Source organism: Tamandua tetradactyla, chromosome 8 (genome assembly GCF_023851605.1).
Source record: "Tamandua tetradactyla isolate mTamTet1 chromosome 8, mTamTet1.pri, whole genome shotgun sequence".
Lineage (NCBI taxonomy): Eukaryota > Metazoa > Chordata > Mammalia > Pilosa > Myrmecophagidae > Tamandua > Tamandua tetradactyla.
In genome coordinates this window covers 92993969-93014009 of record NC_135334.1, presented here as the reverse complement: position 1 = coordinate 93014009, position 20041 = coordinate 92993969, and the positions used below count along the sequence as shown (strand labels likewise).

Sequence of the window (20041 nt, the reverse complement as noted above, 5' to 3'; positions counted from 1 at the left end):
GTCACATGGCTTCTCCCCACAGGACTGGATCGACCTCATTGTTGCCGTCTGTCCCCCCAAGGAGTACGACAATGAGCTGTAAGTGTGGGCTGGCACCTGGCCCGCTACCTCCTTTCCTTTTCCTCCAGATTCTTGGCCACCGTTCCCCCGGCCCTCATCCAGCCTTACTACTTCAGCTTCTAGGAGTAATAGCTCCTAGAGAGCTTCTGGGCTAGAGAAATCCTAGAACTAAGTTACAGTCCTCAGGCATTGTCAGAGATGCCTCCATGGCCATCTTGTCCAAATTTTTCTTTATGTGTGGGGAAACTGAGGCCAGAGAGACTGAAGGTCTCAGACCAAGTAAGTGATGAAGGTGGAACAAGGCTCAGGATTTTTGATTCCTCGCTCAAGACTTTTTCCACCACACCATCGTCAAATAGTTTAGAAATTTCCATGTTCATCCTTTCCTCTGTGAAAGATCTGTGTGATGTGTAACTGCATTCCTTCATGCTACATCTCTAGGTGGCCAGAACCGTGAGCTTTTGGCCTCTCCCTGCAGGATCTGTCTCCCTTTCTCTATGCTTCACTATGTGTCTCTCTCTTCGTCCCTCTTCCCTTCATTCCTCTTCCTTTCTCTCTTACCCTCTCCTTTCCTTGCTTCTTATTTCTCTCTATCCCTGAATCTGAGCCCCTGCTTCTCTGTCATTGTCATTTGGCATCCATTTTTATCTTTCTCTCTCTCTCTCCCTCCCTGCCTCTGTGGTGTGCCACCTCCGTCCTTACTTCATCCCACTCCCCACTCCCCCACACCCACTCATCACACCCTGCTTACCTGTTGCTATGCCTGCTTGCTCTCCCTGCCCAGCAGAGGCTGAGTTCTGTGTGTGTCTTGGAGAAACTAAGGCCATGTAGCTCCTAATTCTGGAACTCAGGGCCTGGGCAGGACCCAAGGCAGAAGTCAGGTGGAGGAGAGACCCTGCGGAGCTCTGCCCAGTGTAACCCAGCCCTGTTTTGTGTTTTCTGCTCTGCTCTGCGTGTGCAGCTCTTCTTTCCCCTCCTCAGCAGCCGGGAGCCCTCAGCCAGTCCAAAAGCTCCTTAAAGATGGTGCTCCCAGTCACAGACATGGGTTCCTCCTGCAGCCGGAGCCTGGCAGCCCACCACGGTGAATAGGCAGGCGTGGCACAGGGCCCTGTCTGGGCTGTGTGCCTTGGCTGTTACTACCGACGCTGCTGTCGGCAGGTTCTTTGGACTGGTGTCTGGAGAGGTGTGCGAGCTGCCACCCTCCCAAAGCCCCTCAAGGCCTGCTGTGGGCTACACTCAAATTCTGCCAGACTTTAGGGACCTCCTGCTCCAGGGAACAGAGCAGAGCCTAATCTGTGGCACTTGCTTGGGACCCTGAGGTCCTGACATCACAGCCCTTGGGACTTGCCACAGCTCCCACGCAGCAACCCAGATGAGCAGGAGGGAGCACCAAGTACTGTTCTCTGCTGGGCAGAGACAGTGCCCAAAGGAAGCCTGAATTCCACCCCCCAGCCCCCCGAGATGTCCTCAGCAATATGCGCCTCCCTTCCCTATGACTGCCACCCTGCTGGGAGCCCCTGCTCCAGCCTGGCCCCCACGCTTAGGCAGAGTGAGGGCCATTAAGAGGTTTTAAAGTCTGGTCCAAAGAACCAGGGTTGGTGGATTGGCATCACTCGTGTCCTGTTGTCACCTGTCACGGCCTGGGTCCTGCTCAGGTCAGACTGTCCTCTGTGCTGTCTCCCTCCTTTGGCTCCGGGCTCTGCCTGTGGGACACACCATGGAGCTCAGCTCTGGGACAGGGCTGTACCTGTGCACACAGCTGGCAGGTGGCTGTGAAACTGGTGTTTGCTGTGGCCCACAGCCCACAGCTGGCACACCCAAGCCTGGACTTGGTGACTTTTCCGTTACAAGTTCTTTAAAATGTTGGGGCCTCATGCTTCCAAGACTGTGTGTCTGCTGTGTCCTAGCTTTTGCGATGGTCTAAGTGGCCCCATGTTTCCTGTCACTTGTCATTTTCCCTTTGTGAGGGACCCCAGCTCCTCTTCCTCTGGGGCTGCTTCCTCCATTCCCCAGCCCTGGTGGCCATTCTGCTTCCTCCTGGCCTCCCGTGTGCTGTGGCCATGGCTGCTGTGTCGCTGCTTAGGGCCCACGCTGAGAGGGGCCTCCAGCGGCAGGTAGGGCATCTTGCTGCTGGGCGAGTGCTTCCCGGTGGCAGGGCCCTGCCCGGGGCTGCGTGTGCACCAGCAATGCCTGCATCCACCTGGTCTGTCTCCTCTTCTCCACAGGACCTTCTTCTGAAGTCTAGAAGGAGAAACCAAACTCACTCCTAGAAGATGGTGAGCTGTGGACCCCTCTCGTGATCACTGAGCCTGAGAGAGGCCCAGCCTGCTGGCACAGAGGCGTCCCTGAGGCCCACATCCGGCCCCAGGGACTTCAGACCCCCTTTGGCCTGATTAGGGCTGGACAAAGAGCACCATAGGCCGCTCTTCGGATGGGAAGGAAGCAGCCAACCATTCTGAAGAAACCGCTGGGATCCAGACTCTCCATTTCTTTGCCTTTGGACCTGTAAATTTCCCAGCCCTGGGAGACTGCTCCCTTAAACCTTAATAGGACTTGAGTTTTGAGTCTCTCCAACACTCTGCTTTCAATCCTGCTATAATGTGGTCACAAATAATAACTCTGAGCTCATTAATAAAATAAACAGATTTTTTTCCCCCAGCTTATAGATTCAGGCAGCAGATTCAAGGTTGAAAAATAAAAACCGTAAGGTTTGGCCCTAATTCAAAAGGGAGAAACAAATCCCCATGCTGTGATCTACAGGGGTCTGAAAGAAGGGTCAGATCAAACGGCCAAGGAGCAGAGTGCTGTGGCTGTAGGCGATGACTGGGCTCGGCTTCAGTGTCTTTTCAGCAAAGATGTGGGAGGAAACAAGGCCCATGTGGTGGGGAGTTGGCTCAGTTACGGAATGCAGAGCTGAAGGTAGGAGCCCATGGTGTCACCTTAAGGTATGGGGTAACTGAGCTTCTCTTAAGGACAGCATGGGCCTCCTGGGTCTCCTGGAGTGACCAAGACACCATGTGACTGAAGGAGGTGCAGGGGACCTGACTCCATGAAACTATATACAACAGAACTCCATAGAGGAGGAAAGGGTTTACAGCAGGAATGTGTGACTTGAGAGCTGGCTGGAGGCTAATCAAAGCCCTCCTGGTCATAGGGAGGAGAGAGGCCCTCAGGCCACCTCCAGGAAAGAGTGGGTCCTGTGAATAGAGGCATCTCATGGAAACCTGAAACCAGGACACCTGGTGTTTTAGTTTGCTAGCTGCCAAAATGCAAAATACAAGAAACGGAATGGCTTTTAAAAGGGGGAATTTAATGAGTTGCTAGTTTACAGTTCTAAGGCCGAGAAAATGTCCCAATTAAAACAAGTCTATAGAAATGTCCAATCTAAGGCATCCATCCAGGGAAAGATGCCTTGATTCAAGAAGGCCGATGAAGTTCAGGGTTTCTCTCTCAAGTGAGAAGGCACATGGCGAACACAGTCAGGGCTTCTCTCTCAGCTGGAAGGGCACATGGGGAACACAGCGTCATCTGCTAGCTTCTTCTCCTGGCTTCCAGTTTCATGAAGCTTCCTGGGAGGCGTTTCCCTTCTTCATCTCCAAAGGTCGCTGGCTGGTGGACTCTCTGCTTCGTGGTGCTGCAGCATTCTCTGCTCTCTGAATCTCTCATTTCCCAAAATGTTTCTTCTTTCATAGGACTCCAATAAACCAATCAAGACCCACCCAAATGGGTGGAGACATGTCTTCACCTAATTCAGTTTAACAACCACTCTTGACTAAATCTCATCATCCAGGGAGATGATCTGATTACAGTTTCAAACATACAGTATTGAATAGGGATTATTCTACCTCTATGAAATGGAATTTTGATTAAAACATGGCTTTTCTAGGGGGCATACATCCTTTCAAACCAGCACACTGGGTGTCCCTAGGCCCTCTAAGAACTTGAATTGAAGGCGGTTCTGATTTAAGGTGCTTGGTAGGGGAGCTCCCTCTGCTCTTGCTGGGTTACAGGCAGGCCTCCACACTGCCACCAGCTCCGCAGAACTTCAGCGTAGACATAGCCTCTATGATCCTCTGCCTGGCTTGAGGTGACCTCCTAGCTATAGTTCCACCACCATCTGGTTTTGTCTCCATTTCCCAAATCCAAATTTCTGAGGCAGAATCTGACTGGGCCAACCCATCCGAGTGGATGGCCCTGGGGTCAGAGATGAATCCCAAGGCCCATCAGCTGTGACGAGGAGGCGAGGTCATGTGGCACTGTGCTGGTTTGAAAGGAAGTATGCCCCCTAAGAAAAGCCATGTGTTAATATAAATCCCATTTCATAAAGGTAGGATAATCTCTATTCAATACCGTATGTTTGAAACTGTAATGAGATTATCTCCCTGGATGATGTGATTTAGTCAAGAGTGGTTGTTAAACTGGATTAGGGGATGACATGTCTCCACCCATTTGAGTGGGTCTTGATTAGTTTCTGAAGTCCTATAAAAGAGGAGAATGAGAGATTCAGAGAGAGCACAGAATGCTGCAGCACCACGAAGCGGAGAGTCCATTGGAGATGAAGAAGGAAAACGCCTCCCTGGGAGCTTCATGAAACCAGAAGCCAGGAGAGTAAGCTAGCAGATGATGCTGTATTCACCATGTGCCCTTCCAGCCGAGAGAGAGAAGCCCTGACTGTGTTCGCCATGTGCCTTCTCACTTGAGAGAGAAACCCTGAACTCCATCGGCCTTCTTGAACCAAGGTATCTTTCCCTGGATGCCTTTGATTGGACATTTCTAATTGGGACATTTTCTCGGCCTTATATCTGTAAACTAGCAACTCATTAAATTCTCCCTTTTTAAAAGCCATTCCATTTCTGGTATATTGCATTCTGACAGCTAGCAAACTAGAACAGGCACCGTCATGGCTGCCGGGACAGCAGGGACCGTGGGCAACTAGTCAGGACCAGCCGTCCCACCACGGGATGAATTCCGAAGCACCTCCCTCCCTGACCAAACTATGGGTATGAAAAGGGCACTGACTGAGATCCCAAAGGAGGGCACCATCTGCAGAGAGAGTGGCTTATATGCCAGAGGATTGAAAGGAAACACCAGCCTGAGGTGGGGGGGAGAAGGCAGCCCTCAAATGCACGTGCACCTGTGCTCGCAGCAGCCCAGGCCTCTCGTTCCGCTGCATCCCCCCCTCACTCCTCAGTGGTGCTGTCCTCAGCTGGACCCTGATGACCCAGTGATAAAGCCGACACCCTCCTGACTCCCAAGACCTCCTAGAATCATAGCAGGGGGAAGGGGCTCAAACTAAAACACAGGGACTGTAATATGGGACTGAAAGAAATCAATGGGAGGGACAGAGGGCGAACTGCCAGGTATTCTAATCTCAGTGAGGACAAAGTGGTACCTTCTAGTAAGCTGGCTCCTGGGGATAGCAGCCATGCTCAAAAATTCCCTGTTTTCTTATTTAGCTCCTACCCTGGCTCTGGAGACGATTCTAAACCTGGGATAAGGGGAGAGACCTCATATTTCCTGCTACTTACTGTGTGCTGGGCCCGGGCTGGAGTCCTGCGGGGCTGCAATGTCAAACTGCAATTACTGGGTCGGTGTATGCCCTCGCAAGGGGCCCAGTCATAACAGCCAATACGTGGATAGCATTTGCTGTATGCCGGGAGTTGTTCAAAGTGTTAAGTTATCTACTCCTCTCAACAAGACTGAGAAAGGTGCTGTTATTATCTTTACCCCTAATTTATTAAGAAAACATAAAGGTACAAAGAAGTTAAGTGACTTGCTCTAGATCACACAGCAAGGAAGCAGTGGATCTGGGACTCAGGCCCAGGAAATCTGGCTCCAGAGACAGTTCCCGTACCACTCTGTGCTGTGTGGGGAGACGCAGCCCTCACTGGGACGTTTCCAGCTCTGGACTATTGGAAGAACGGTTCTCCCCAGGATTGAAGACCAACTGATGTTCTGCTTTTCAGTGATGCTCACCTCCCCTTGTGACCTACAAATACTGCTGCTGAGGCATCAGCTTGTTGATACCTAGAATTTCACCATTTAAAATTTGTCTTCAGCTATGCTTGGTTACTGGCACCTGGGAGTGGATGAGTTTCTCTGCACTTATCAGGACTTGACAAGTGAGACAGTAAAGAGGGCTTTGAGTCCCTGGTTAGAGGAGAGGGGCAGGGAAGGTACGCTGCTGGGTAGGACAAGAAGGGGGACTGAGGGGATGCTGGGAACATGGATGAATCATTCTTAAGTCATAAAGTGACTCCAGGCTGGCAGGGTGTGGGGGCAACCACAGGCCTCACCTTCCCTTCCTATGAGGCCTGACTCCCTCTTTATTGTCTTCAAGGAAATCAGTTCATTTATTGGAATGGTTGTCCCGCATTGAACCCAAAGTAGCTCTGCCAGCTGACATTGCCATCAACTAGGTAAGAATTGACCCAGAGAATCTGAACCGTTTTTTACCTGCTTTGTAGGCCACGAGGGGCACTGCTGAGCCACAGGCCACAGAGGGGACTGGGCTGGACAAAGGAGGTCACTTCAGTGACCAGGTTTGAGCATTCAGGGCTGGCCAAAGACTGCCCATGTGCCAGCCCATTCATTCCTTCCCGCATGATTGGCAGACATCACTACCTGAATCCTGGCACTCTCTCTAACCAGCCAACCGGGCAGCCACTGGCAACCGATCAAATCTGGCCTGCAAGGTGGACCCTCTTGCCACCCTTGAATTTAGCTGCTAACATTGGATATTCAGGAAAATTGAGGCCAAGGAGGAGGTGATTTGTCCAGGGTCCCCTAAGTTAGCGGTAGAGCTGCTCTTTTCACTGTGTACACAGTGGAAACGCAAACCTAAAAAGGCTGGGAATTTAAGATTGCCCTTTGACTATGAACTTTGAGCATTTTACCCATCGCATTGAAGTTGCTTCCCACAGCTAGTCCCTGGGGTTTGTGGAGCTGGCTTTGAGCCTCTCACCTCTGGATCTAGGAGTTGAAGGTGAAAGGGCTGAGTTTAAAGCCTCTGTGCTGAGACACCCGCTTTGGGCTTGTGCTGGGCTGGGAGGCTTATTTTCACCCCATTCCAGCCTAATTCCCAAGACTGAGCTTTGGATAAGAATCTGTTTCCAGAGCCGAAGGCCCTGTTCTCCTCTTGTCCCGGCAGTGACCCTTCCCAGCTCCCTGAGGCCCAGGCTGGCTGCCTCTGTGAGAACTGGAGGGGGCGGGCATGGCCCTTGGGGAAGGTAGGTGGGGCTGACACAGGGAGAGGGTAAAGGACCAGGCCTGCTGCAGGTCCCCCCAGGCCTGCGGTTTGCAGCAGTGGAGCCCACCCATTGGCCATTGTTGGAATACAAAGATTACTACTAACCTCGAGGTGCTTTCTATGTGTCAAGCACCGTGCTGAGCCCTATACATGTCAGTTACTTATGACAGCAAACTATGAGGTAGATACTTCTTTTACCTTCATTGAGGAAACTGAGGCCCCAAGACATTAATGCCCAAGGCTAAATAGCTAGTAAGTGGCAAAGTCAAGATTTAGACCCAGGCAGGGTGGCTCCAGAAGTCCATATCATTAACCACTCTGCTGTACTGCTTCAAGGAGAAGAGAAAGAAAAGAAGTGCAGAATCTTATTTCAGATGCACCAGGAAAAGCTCCAGCTAGAAAATAATTCCTTTCTGTTTGCATTTTCTCTCTGCTTCAGTGTATCCTTCGCCCTACAGAGTGAGCCAGCCAAAGCCTGAATCTGCTCATGTTTCTGCCCTGCTTAAGGATCTCCAGTGATTCCCTCACTGTCCTCAAGACAAAGTCCAAACTCCTTAGCCAGCATTCTAAGCCCTCCATCACCTGGCCCTGACAACATCTCTAGCCTCATCTCTCGCCAGTTAGTTCCTTCGCTTCAGTCACAGTGAACACTTCAGTTTCCTGGACTTGCCATGCTCCATCTCTTCTCCGTGCACTTGTACACACTGTTCACTCTGCCCTGCTCTCCTGTGGCCTGCTGAACTTCTATGCATCCTCCAAGACCCAGGCCAGTTCACAGAGCCTGGCATAGAATGCGAGCTCAGTCAGTGTGAAGCTCACTGCTCTCTCCTGGGATGGACCCTTTGGAGTGCAAGTGACAGAAACCCAACTCAAGTGAAAAACCCGGGAGCATGTGATGTCAGATTGGACTGGATCCAGATGCTAGAACAATGCCACCAGGAATCTGTTCTCGCCATCTCTTGCCTCTGTCCTCCAAAGGTTGGCTTTCTTCTCAGATGGGCAATTCCCATTTGATGCCAAGATGGCCTCCATTATTCCAGACGTATTCTGCCAGTTAGTGCGACTCTAATGGGAAAAACATACCTTTGTCCCAATAGTTCAGCTAAATCCTGAGCACTTAAATGCTGACTTTAGGCTATGATCTTCCCTGATTGGCCCAACCTGGGTCTTACCTCCTCCCTGGAAGTCAGGGGTTGGAGATGGCCCTACCAACGCCATAGAGACTGAGTGAAGGGGAAGGGGTGGTTTCCAAAAGGAAAAGCAGGTGTTGGCACAGAAGAAGGGAAATGGGTCTGGGCAGGTGTGAAAGGGTATCCACTAAGACCCTCCTGTCTCCAGAAGCTTCTTCTCTCCCTGCTTTCCTTTTGATCTTCTTTTTTTTCTCTCCCTATGACCTACTCTGGATGAAGTCGTAGGCTCAGGAGATCAGGGACATGCTCCCTTGGTGTCTACAACCCTCACCAACTCCCAGCTGCCAGGACAGTGCCTGGCCACCACTAGGGGGCATGGCATGGGGAAGGAGGGAGTCTGCTATGACCGCAGGACTGCAGGATTGAGATGCAAACATTCCAACACTTGCTCCCCAAATATCCTGAGAAGTGAGAACTGAAATCTGACCTTGGCCATGTTAACCTCTCTCTATCTCAGTATCTTCAACTATAAAGGAGATATAAATAGTAACACAGAGGTGTGAGGATAAAAAGAAATACAGATAAAGTACCTAGAAGCAGTTCTTAGCTCTCAAATTAATGTGAAGTGTTTAAAAATCTTAGCTGCTGTAGGATAGGCAGCTTGGGGACCATTTCTGGCCTCTGGAGGGGGCTTCCCAAAGGGGGCTCTGAAGCAAAGGATTGTTCCTTACCCTCCCTGTGTGCCACCCACACTCATACCCACAGCAACTGGGGTCAAGTGTTTTTCCTCTTCCACCTTAAATATGGAAATTCTTCCATGTACCTTCCCTTTCCTTAGGAAAACAACCCCTGCTCCCCTCACAGGCCTCCAGCTGAGTTGTGTGTGTTTACATTTCAGCCTTCTGAAATGTAAATATCTGGGGAAATAGTGCTCCAGTCTTGCTGTCAACTTGGGAGCTTAACCTAGGGAGCTGGTCCTGGCTGTAACCTTTGGGTTATTTGGGGAAGGTGGGGTGGGGGATGGAGACGAGAGAAGTTTTATTTTTCTCTTGGGTCAGAGCAATTAACTAGGCAAATGGTTACAGACAGAATATGAAGAATAAAATGGAATGTGAATTGTAAAATGATTCTAAAGCATTTTAGAAAGCAAAAATGCCCCATCTTTCTAATATGGAACTATTAAGCCTTTGCCATCAGGGAATATCCTGATACTATGTCAAACTTTAGGGACACCCAAATCAATAGGCCATGCCCTTGATCATGAGGTTTACTCTTGCAAAGCTTATGTAAGTAGTGGAGAAGCTTAGACTACCCGTAGGCATGCCTCAGAGTTACTTCTAGAAGACCTCTGTTATTGCTCAGTCTCTCTAAGCCCAACTCTGCAAGTGAAATCATTGCCCTCCCCGCTACGTGGGACATGACATTCAGGGGTGAAAGTCTCCCTGGCGATGTGGGAGAGGACTCCCAGGGATGAATCCAGACTGGGCACCATGGTATCAACAATTGCATCCTGACCAAAGGGGGGAAAAGAAGTGTAAATAATTAAGTATCAACGGCAGAGAGAGTTCAAATAGTTTAGAGGCTACTCTGGAGGTTGCTCTTACACAAGCTTCAGGTAGACCTTGCTACCTATCATAACCTGCCAACCCCCAATCAGGACCATTCCAGCCAATTCTAAAGAACACCTAGGGCAATATATAAGATTCCACAAGGGTTCCAGGCACTAGAGTAACTCTCCAGAAACCTACAACCTCCAGATGTATGAACCTCCTGGTTCAAATAAGTCCTGAAACCTAGCCCAGCTTCTCCAGAACATCAGATAGTTCCATCTCCCTACCCCACATTAGTGACAGACCCTTCCAATATCAAAAATTTAGAATTGCCATAGCCCAGACAACCCCAAAGAGAAGTATGAAAAGATCAAAGGTGATGGTGGAATTATACATAGAAGATAGGACTTAATAAATGAATATGAATGCTGAATCATTAAATTGATATCTTTTAGTCTCCAGTATTTTAGAGAAGCTAGAAGTAAAAACCTAAAAGTCTGAAAATGTAACCCATTTCAAAGTCTGAAATATGTTCTACAACTGATTATGGTGCTGTGCTTTGAAATTTATAGCTTTTTTGTGTATATGTTATTGTTCACAAAAGAAGAAGGAAAAAAAAGTCGATTGTGATGATAAAAAAGTATTTAAGCCCTCTCACTTCCTGTATTCTGGAGCAGCTAGAAGGAAAAATGTGAGAGGATTGTATGATATCCCATGACAAATTCTTGGAATCTGTCCTGTAACTACTTGTTGAAGAGTACTTTGAAAACTATCGCTTTTTTATTTCTTTGCTTTGTTATACTATGCAATAAAAAAGTTTAAAAGAGAATGCCCCAACTTTCTATCATAGGGACAGAAACGTGTCTCGGAGGCTAGGGCTTTTTATAGGCGCATTGAGAAATCCAGGGCAGTTGTGTTTCCCCACAGTCCATGCACACACCTGAGGTGAGCTGGTCACAGATGGGCAGAGCACAGCAGGTTCTTGGTGAGCACCGCTGACAAGCAGTGAAGGCAGCTGCCCAAGGGGAAGCAGAGTTTCTCCCACTCTACCTGTAGGTGGCACAGCTGCCCACTCTGGCCAGGGACTTTTCTTCAGACAAAGGTGGTCTGAGATCAGAGAGCCAGGTCAGACCACCACTGTGCAGGCCACATTCTCTCACCTGAAGGGCACACAGAGAGCAAAATCCTGCCTGATGTAGTGCCAAACCCATGGCCCAATCCAAGAAGACACCCTCCTGGAGGGAGCCTTAAACCCGCAGTTCTTACCCTCAGAGTCTGTGGATAGATTTAGGGAGGGTTTAAGAATCCCAGCATTTGGATCCCTGCCGTGGTTTGAACTGTGTCCTCCAAAAAGATAACCCCTGGCAGCTATGCATGTGACCTTACTTGGCATTAGAGTCTTTGTAGATGTAATCAATCAAGTTAAGGTTACATCATACAGGATTGGGATGGGCCCTAACGCAATGACTGGCATCCTTATAAAAAGAAGGAAATGTGAACCCATGGACAGAAGGAAAAGAACCATACACATGGAAGCAGAGATTGGAGTTATGCTGCCAAAAACCAATGACCATCCGGGACTACCAGAGGCTGGAAGAGGCAAGGGAGATTCTTCTGTAAAGCCTTCAGAGGAAGCTTGGCCCTGCCCACACCTTGGATTCAGACCTCTAGCCTCCATAACCTTGAAAAAATAAATATCTGCTGTTTTAAGCCACGCTGTTTATGGTACTTTGTTATGGCAGCCCTAGGAAACTAGCACAGTCCCCCTTCCGGGAAGGGTTCTAAAACTTTCATCATATTTCAATAAGTGCTTCTGACCCCAAAGCAGGTAAGACCTCTCTCACGAAAGCATGATGGTTCAAACAAACCAACAAAGAAGCAAGCAAAAACCGTAACAGCAAGGTGTTGAAGACTCCCCCAAAATTAAACAGGAAGCTATTTGGGAGTGAAAACTGTAGCTCTTAGTAGGGTGTCTAGCACGTAGTAGGTTCTTGATAAATATGTACTAATAAATGAATGAAGAATAATGTCAAAAGCAGACCAAGAAAATGTATCTCTAATGATGTAATGTAAATCAATGAGAAAACTGAATCCAATTTATAGATATCAATTTTTTACTCATCTGGGCAGGTGTACAGCTATCATGTCCACGAGTAAATATCATTACAATTGATTGATTCCTTCTTTCATCTACTTATTCATTCACTGACTTAGTGAGATTGAGCAGCACCTCTATGCCAGAACCAAAGCTACATAAGACTCAGTCTTAGCCCCCGAGCAGCCCTGAGCCTATGGGGGCAAACGAACCCACAGTGACTCATCACAATACTGGGAGGTAAGTGCTGTGACAGGGGCTGTGCAAAGTGCTGGGGACCTGAGGAGGAACATTTAAGTCTGTCTGCCTGGAGGGGGCGGGTCAGGGAAGGCTTCCCCAAGGGAGTGACATTTGAGCTCTGGTGTGGAAAACTGAGAAGCAGGTTGTCAGGTGGCTGGGGGTGGGAGTTGGGGGATGGGAGTGGGAGAGAGAGGCTGTCCCCACAGAGAGGACAGCACAGCCTCTGGGGAACCCTGTTTTAGCTTGCATCGCCTGGCTCTGGGCCCACGCAACAGGTGCTTCCTTAAGTGTGAATTGTCAAATGAGCGGCAGCTCCTATATGGACAGGATCTATAAGGGGAGCTTCTTAGCTGGAGATCCAGTGCACCCAGTCTAGCCCCCACACCCACACCCTCACCCATTATTTTCCAGGACTCCCCTCAGTGCACCCTCACCCAGCAAGTTCACTCATTGCATCTGGAAAAATTCTTATTCCCGTTTCCCCATCTTTAGGCACACTGGCGTCCTCTCCCCAGCTGGCCAGTTTGCTTCCTTCTTCACCTGTACAGACTGGGCTATCCTACAAGGCTAACTTTCCCCCTAAAGCTTTAGCCCAGGCTGCCTCTCCAAGCCTTGACGATCTACAATTAAAACAAACACAAAAAAGTGTGTGTATCCTGTTTACCAGATTAAATTTCCAAGGGCAGAGACCATTTTTATTTAAAAGCATGATTTTAAAACGTGCTGAATGTGCATTGCTTTAGATAGTAAAACAGTTTTCCCTGTGAATGCTTAAATAGATCGGACAGATAAGTAAACCATGACCCATATTGTAGTAATAAATGTTAAAACAAAATAAATCCACAGATGGCCAGTCTATAGTCCTCTGCTTTGCCAGCTAAGCTATCGAAGGGTGCTGTATGAAATTTTTTCTATTTTCTTTTTATTTCTTTTTATGGATTGATGCAAATGTTCTAAGAAACGATCATGATGATGAATATACAAAAAAAAAAAATAGGGCAATGGTGGCTCAGTGGCAGAGTTCTCGCCTGCCATGCTGGAGATCCGGGTTCGTTTCCCGGTGCCTGCCCGTTACCTGCCCATGCGTTAAAAAAAAAAAGGAATTAAAAAAAAAAGTCAAGATCATTATTCCTTACCAAGAGACAATGTGGTAGAGAGCAATGGTTCTCAAGTTTTAGAATCACCTGGAGGACTTATTAAAACAGATTTCTGGATTCGACCCCAAGTTTCAGATTCAGTAGGTCCAGGGTGGGACCTGAGAATTTGCATTTCTAACAGATTCCCAAGTGATGCTGCAGGTCCAGAAAGCATACTTTGAGAACCACTGGTATGGAAATACATAGCCCCGGACCCTGTTGGATATGGCTTCGCACCTAGATTCTGCATCTCACTGGCTGTGTGACCGGGGGCAAGTCCCTTAGCTTCCCAGTTCCCTAAGGACACAATGAAACTGACTGCAGAGTTACAGGGGAACCCAGCTGGCAAACACTGGGTGCTAAATGAATGCCCTTAAATTGAGTGATTGCCAGTAGGTACAGCTCTCTTGAACACCTGTTGGCTGAGCCAAGTTATTTCCCCCAATTAAGGAAGTAAGAAACACCTCACTACCCGCCTTCCCCACCCCGGGAAGCTGGTCTCTGTGCCACCGGAGCAATTTGATTTCTCCAGCTCCAACGGAAGAGGTGATGCTTCTCTCTGAACAACTGGGCTCTTTCTTTTTAATAAAGCTTCTCTAGGCTTGCCCTTTGCCAGGTCCCCAGAGTACCCATCATTTGAATGATTATATTCTCATGGATACACTGCTATAAAAAAAAAAAGCTTAAAATTGAATGTATCCTACATGAGACATGATATCCAGGGGTGAAAGTCTCCCTGGTGGCACGGAATATGAGTCCCAGGGATGAACCTGGCCCTGGCATCATGGGATCAACAATGCCATCCTGACCAAAAAGGGCAAAAGACGTGTAACAATAAGGCATCAGTGGCTGAGAGAGTTCAAATAGAGTTGAGAGGTCACTCTTACACAAGCTTCAGTTAGGCATTGCAACCCTCATAGCTTGCCAACCCCAACCAAAACCATTCCTGCCAATCCTAAAGAATACCTGGTGTGTTATATAAGATTCTACAAAGGTTCCATCACCTTTGTAGATGGAAACTTTCTAGAAACCTACAACCTCCAGATGAGTCCCCGGACCAGGTAAGTCCTGAAATGCAGAGGGCCCAGCCTCTCCAGAACATCAGCTAGTTCCATCCCCCTATCCCATATTATCGATAGCCCCTTCCAACATGAAAAAGTTAGAATGGGCACAGCCCAAACACCCCTAAAGAGTGGGAGAAAATCAAAGGTAATGGTGGAGTTATACAAAGAAGGTAGGGTATAATAAATGAATATGAATGCAGAATCATTATATTGGTATTTCTTTTAATCTTCAGTACCTTAGAGCAGCTAGAAGTAGAAATGTAAAAGTGTGGAATTGTAACCCATACCTACCTCTGAAATCTGTTCTACAACTAATTGTTGCAATGTACTTTGAAATTTATGGATTTTTTTTGTATATATGTTATTTTTCACAAAAAGTAAAAAAAAGTTGATTGAGATGATGAATGCACAGCTATGTGATGATATTGTGAACCAGTGATCGTACACTTTGGATGATTACATGGTATGTGAATATATAATACAGATCAATAAAAAATTTTTTAAAGATATTGACAACTGTTATAAATGTATAAAGAAAGGAAAAAAATATCGGCACTAATGTTCATCTGCAATTTGAAACTTCAGAAACATTGAGAATTGAATGAAAGCATTGAAAAATGAAAAAAATTGAATATATCCACTAATTTGAATTTTTAAAGTACACTTTTTAGCTAAAAGTAGACTCTAAATGGGGTGAGGGGCACTTCAGCAGTGTTCCCTTAGAACAGGTAAATGTTAGATGGTGGCTGTGAGTCTGTCTCGGTGTCTGTCTCTCTCACTGCCCCCACACTGCCCCCTCCTCCCTCCGTCCCTTCAGGTCTTTCTTTGACCAGAGAGGAGGGTCTTTCTCCCTCGTCCCCCCTCTGCCACAGAAGCACAGTCACAGGTGTGTCTGCACTTGCCTCCATTTATGCACCAAGTGATCTTACGAGCGCACAAGGAAGTCAGTTACATACGTCCTGCACACGGGCACACGCAGACCTGTCAAATCTAAATAACAGGGGGCTTGCTCTGCAGACAGGCTTCCAGACAAGGCCCCCACCCACCATGGCCCCTTCCACCAGGGTGGTGCCCACTCCTCTTATTGCCCTCCTTATTTAGTCCACCCCACCCCAGCCCACTCTTGTTTCTCGGTCGGATGCTACGCGTAGGAACCCATCCTCTATACCCACCTTGCAGGGTGACTGGCGATTAAGTTTCCCTCTTTGAACTGCCTGATTTCACCTACTTAATGACAATTAGATTGGACCATCTACCTTAAAGGGAAATAGAGATCAAGCCAGATAATGCAATAAAAGGCTTGGCACTGGGTAGGAAGTCAATAAATTATTTTTAAAAATCTGTACGTGTCTTGGGACTTCGGACAAGAGGCCCTCAGCTGGTCTGAAAGTGGAAAAGCTGATCACAAGTGTCACCGTGTGCCAGGCTTTCTCCATGAGAGGGTCTATTCCTCCTATTTTACAGCTGAGGCTCAAGGAGGTTGACTTGCCCAAGGTCACACGGCTGGTCAACGACGGTCCCCGGATCTGAACTCATCTCTCCCTCGGCACAGAGTTTGGGTTCAGGCAGCCTCTGCTGCCTTTGGGGTGGGGCGGAGGCAGATGCCAGTAAGGCAATTTATCCAGCTATACCCACCTCACCGGGCCTTGGCCCAGCTCTGGCAGCGCTCATCCAGCCCGGTCAGCTGAGGCCCTACTGTGCCCACCAGAGACACCTGTAGGGGGCCAGGCGGTGTCAGAGAGGGACCTCCTCTTTGACCAGCCCCTGGTGAAGATTCTGCTATAGAGTGGCCTCAGGGGATGGGGCTAAGGGATGTGGTGAAGGGGGTGGGCCCGAGTAGCACAGAGGATCCTGCCTCATGAGGCCAGACCTAGCGCCGCCGCCCTGCGCAGCCACACGCATCCACTCTCCTCTGTCACTAACAGCAGACGTCATTTGTGTGCCTGCTGCACCTGTGGCATGAGGCCCCAGCTCAGCAGGGCCCCTTCTCACTCAGGTCCTTCCATCTGGCCCTCTGAGTGATGCCAGTGTCAGGATGGGGCCTTTTCTTTGGTTTTTAACACACAGAAAAGATAAATGCGCAGATGAATAGGTTTCCTCAAAGGGTGAACGGACCCCTCCACTCCCCACCCCTCACTCCCTCCTCCAGAGCCAAAGTCTCAGAGGCAGAGAAATCCTTGGTGGCCCCAGGACCCCTTTGGGAAGTGGCTGACATCCCAGGCTTTGAGGCCAGGCCTAACTGGGTGTGAGTCCTTTCTCTGTCAGTTCCTAGCTGTGTGGCCTTGGGGAAGGGGCTCAACCCCTCTGAGCCTCAGTTTTCTCTGATAATAGGCACTACTTGCAGGGTTACTGTGAAATATAAAACGGGTAAAGTGAGTGGCACATACTAAGGACTCAACAAATGTGGGTGAAACAAAAGGAAAAAAAAAATCATATTCTCTCTGCCCCCCATCCAATCTGCCCAGGGAAGAGAGCAGGTTTGGGGGATGATCAGCAGCTGAGGAAGAGAAAATCTCGTCCTACTGAAGAAACCCTAGTGGGTATGCAAGCTGAAGGTGAGTGCTGAATTGCTCTGGGGAGTGAAGGACATGATTTTAAAGAGTCTGTGTGAGCAACAGAAAGGTATATGAGATAACGTACAGGCAAAAAGACCTTGGGGGCAAAGAAGAGAAATGGGGAATTAGTATTAGTTTCTGCTGTGAGGTGGGTAATTTACGTCTTTTCCACCTCCCCATGAAGCGTGCAGTAAAGCCACCATTTTTTTAATTTAATTTTTTCTTATTAGTGCACTGGAGAGTTGGATCTTTGGGGGGGAAGCAGTGAGAGGCTGGTTTTGACCTCAGGTGAGTACAGAGCACCAGGTCATACCTAGGTTATGCCATATAAAGAGTGTGATCTCAGACCAAAACTTAAGTGGGCAAGAATGAGAATTTAAATTCCTATTTCAAGCCCCCCTCCCACCAGGCTGGTGGAAAATGTTAACCTCTGACTTTCTAGGAGTTCCTTCTCCACTTTCTCAGTTGTGTCAACTGAGGCGCATGAGGGGCCAAGAGACTGGGGAAGGTCCATCTCCGTCCCACGTCTTCCCCCAGGCAGCTTATGGTGGGGGTCCCCCGCCTGGGGCAGCCCTTGCGTGGACCTGCTGACACACACCCACAGCCTTTTCCTTTCTGGATACTGGCTGCTGCTCCCCACCCCCACAGCGGGAGGATACCACTGGCCACCCCCCCCCCCCCCCCCAGAACTTCTTTCCCTCCTCCCTTCTTCTGACTGTGGGGCAGGTTGGAGATAGGAGGAGAAATCCCTTCCTCCTCCCAGGTTCCAGCCAAGACATTTTTTCTATACTCCAATCCTCTCTGTTTAACCGATTCTGTAGCCTTCTAAGTTCCCCTGTGGACATAGGCTTTGAAACACCATCTGCCTGCTTTCCACCTGGCCACAGCCTCACAGTTGCCTTCTGGAACGGGAGGGAAAAGGAAGCATCTTTCTATGTTGGTACATGTAACCTTACTATGTTATCTGCACTTGCCACACAATATTCCATAATGGGTAATGCTGTTTATATGTGTGTGTGTGTGTGTGTGGGGGGGGGTATTTGGTTTTTGTTTTTTAACCAGTCCCATATGGTTTTTGTTTCTTTTTAATCAGACCCTTATTGGGAGTTTTTGAAAAGGTTAATAATTTATTGACATATTACCCACTCCGTTATAACATCATTGGCATTGTGACGCGTCCCTCTGCCAAGGCCATTGTCACACCTGTGTCAGCTTGATACTAGGTCCCAAGCAACAGGCGAGCTGGGAGAGACAACCGAAGTTCTGTCCCACCCCCTGCCCAGTCCAGGCTGGGGAGGGGCCCATCCTGAGTTCTCACACACCAGTTGGTCTCCAAGAGTGAAATTCCAGGTCTCGGAAACCCAGTCCAGGTTTTCTCGGATGGCGGCGAATCCTCAAAGGGGGGAATCCAGGCTCTGAGCAACTCCCCTGTGCCTGCTCTTCTCCCAGCCCCGCCACCAGCAGCAGGATGGCATTGTTGGAGGCTGGGAAGCCTCATAGCCTCTAGCTCTTGTTGCAGAGACAAATGATTTCATGCAGCATACATTGCTCCACACGTATATGTCGGCCGTCTTTCCACGTCAGGGTGTAAATCCCACTTTATTCTCTGTTTCGCTTCTCAGAATTCCACAGTATGGATAATGCCATGATGTTCGTTTGTTTGTGTTTGGTTTTGTTTTAACCAGTTCTCTATTAACAGGTCTTTGGATTGTTTCCAAGATTACAACCCATGCTGCTGCAAAACTCCTTTCATGCCTCTTTGTGCACCTGATGTGACACTTTTTAAGTAACCCTCACACCCACATGGTGTAATGGGTCCAATTTTGTGCAGCTAGGTCCAGGGAAGGGTGGGGTTTGCCCACAGTCACACAGAACGTTTGTGCCGCAGATGGCAAAGGTAGGTTCTGAGTCTCCAGATCTAACTCCAGGCTCTCTGAGTCCCAGGTCATCTCCCGGAAGAGTCCTCTATGCTTGGGTACAGCTGGACTGAGCTTTTCGTTTGCTTATTTCAAATGGCCCAGAAGAGGCAAGAGTGTGGAGTCTGCACCCTATGAGCTGGGTGCCAAAGAAGGGAGAGGCCACTATATAATCCCCATTGATTGAGGGGCTCCCATGTGTGGGCATCCAGGGAGAGAAGAAGCCTGTACCCTGCCGCTGGCTTACAAAGCACAGTCACACTCACGATCTCAGTCTACTCTTCTGGGGTCAGTATTTCTATTTTCTTTGTTTAGAAATGAGGAAACTGAAGCCTGGAATGCTGACTTGAGCAAAATCACACACCAGGAGAAATGAAGCCAGGACCTTGTTCTTTAAAAATATGTCTATTATTATCACTGAAAAGAAAAATAGCATTGCCGGGAGTGTGAAAAACTGAAATGGTAACTACAAAAAATAACACTGCAGAAAATGTGGGGGGAAGAAAACAACTAAAAGAAGCACTCCTGCTGGGTGATCATGGACAATTATCTTCTCTCTTTGAACCTCATCTGTCATTTTTTTCAAGAAAGGGGCTGATGATAACAACCATAACCCCAGCAATAACTTCATAATGGGCACTTCCTTAAGGCAACAGCCATTTCCAAGTGTGGGCTTCCCCTGCAGGTTTGCATTCAAACATACATATTTAATATGGTTTAATCGTAGGAAACACTCCATCTTATTTCCTGCTTTTTCACCTGACATTATCTCACAAGCTTTTTACCACTTGGCTCTGTCGACAAAGCTACACCATTTCAGCAGCAGCATTCACCCAGGTAAAAACTAACTTCTGCCCCTGGTGCTGGAAATCCGTTGCCACTATTTTGGCTGATGCTGCAGGAAACATCTTTCAGCTTCAGGGAGATTTCCTGAAGTCAGAGATGGTCCAAGGCTTTGAGACCCTGAGCTCCTGCTTCCCCCCGCCCCCGCCCCAGGCTGTTCACCCAACACCCCCCTCCCCACCCCACCCCCTGCCCTGGTGCCT

The 20041-nt window shown here is 48.5% G+C and overlaps 1 protein-coding gene across 3 annotated transcripts in view; it reads left to right on the top strand.

Annotated features, from left to right (window-relative positions):
* USH1C (USH1 protein network component harmonin) overlaps positions 1-284 on the top strand; it is a 46008-nt gene extending 45724 nt beyond the window's left edge. The window contains exon 21 of one of the 3 annotated variants that reach the window (XM_077114145.1): positions 23-284. In XM_077114145.1, the coding sequence (XP_076970260.1) occupies positions 23-82 (60 nt within the window). In that variant the 3' untranslated portion in view covers positions 83-284. The remainder of the gene's footprint in view (positions 1-22) is intronic. The other 2 variants (XM_077114141.1, XM_077114140.1) reach the window with 2 other exon arrangements.
* Positions 285-20041: the final 19757 nt, after the last annotated feature.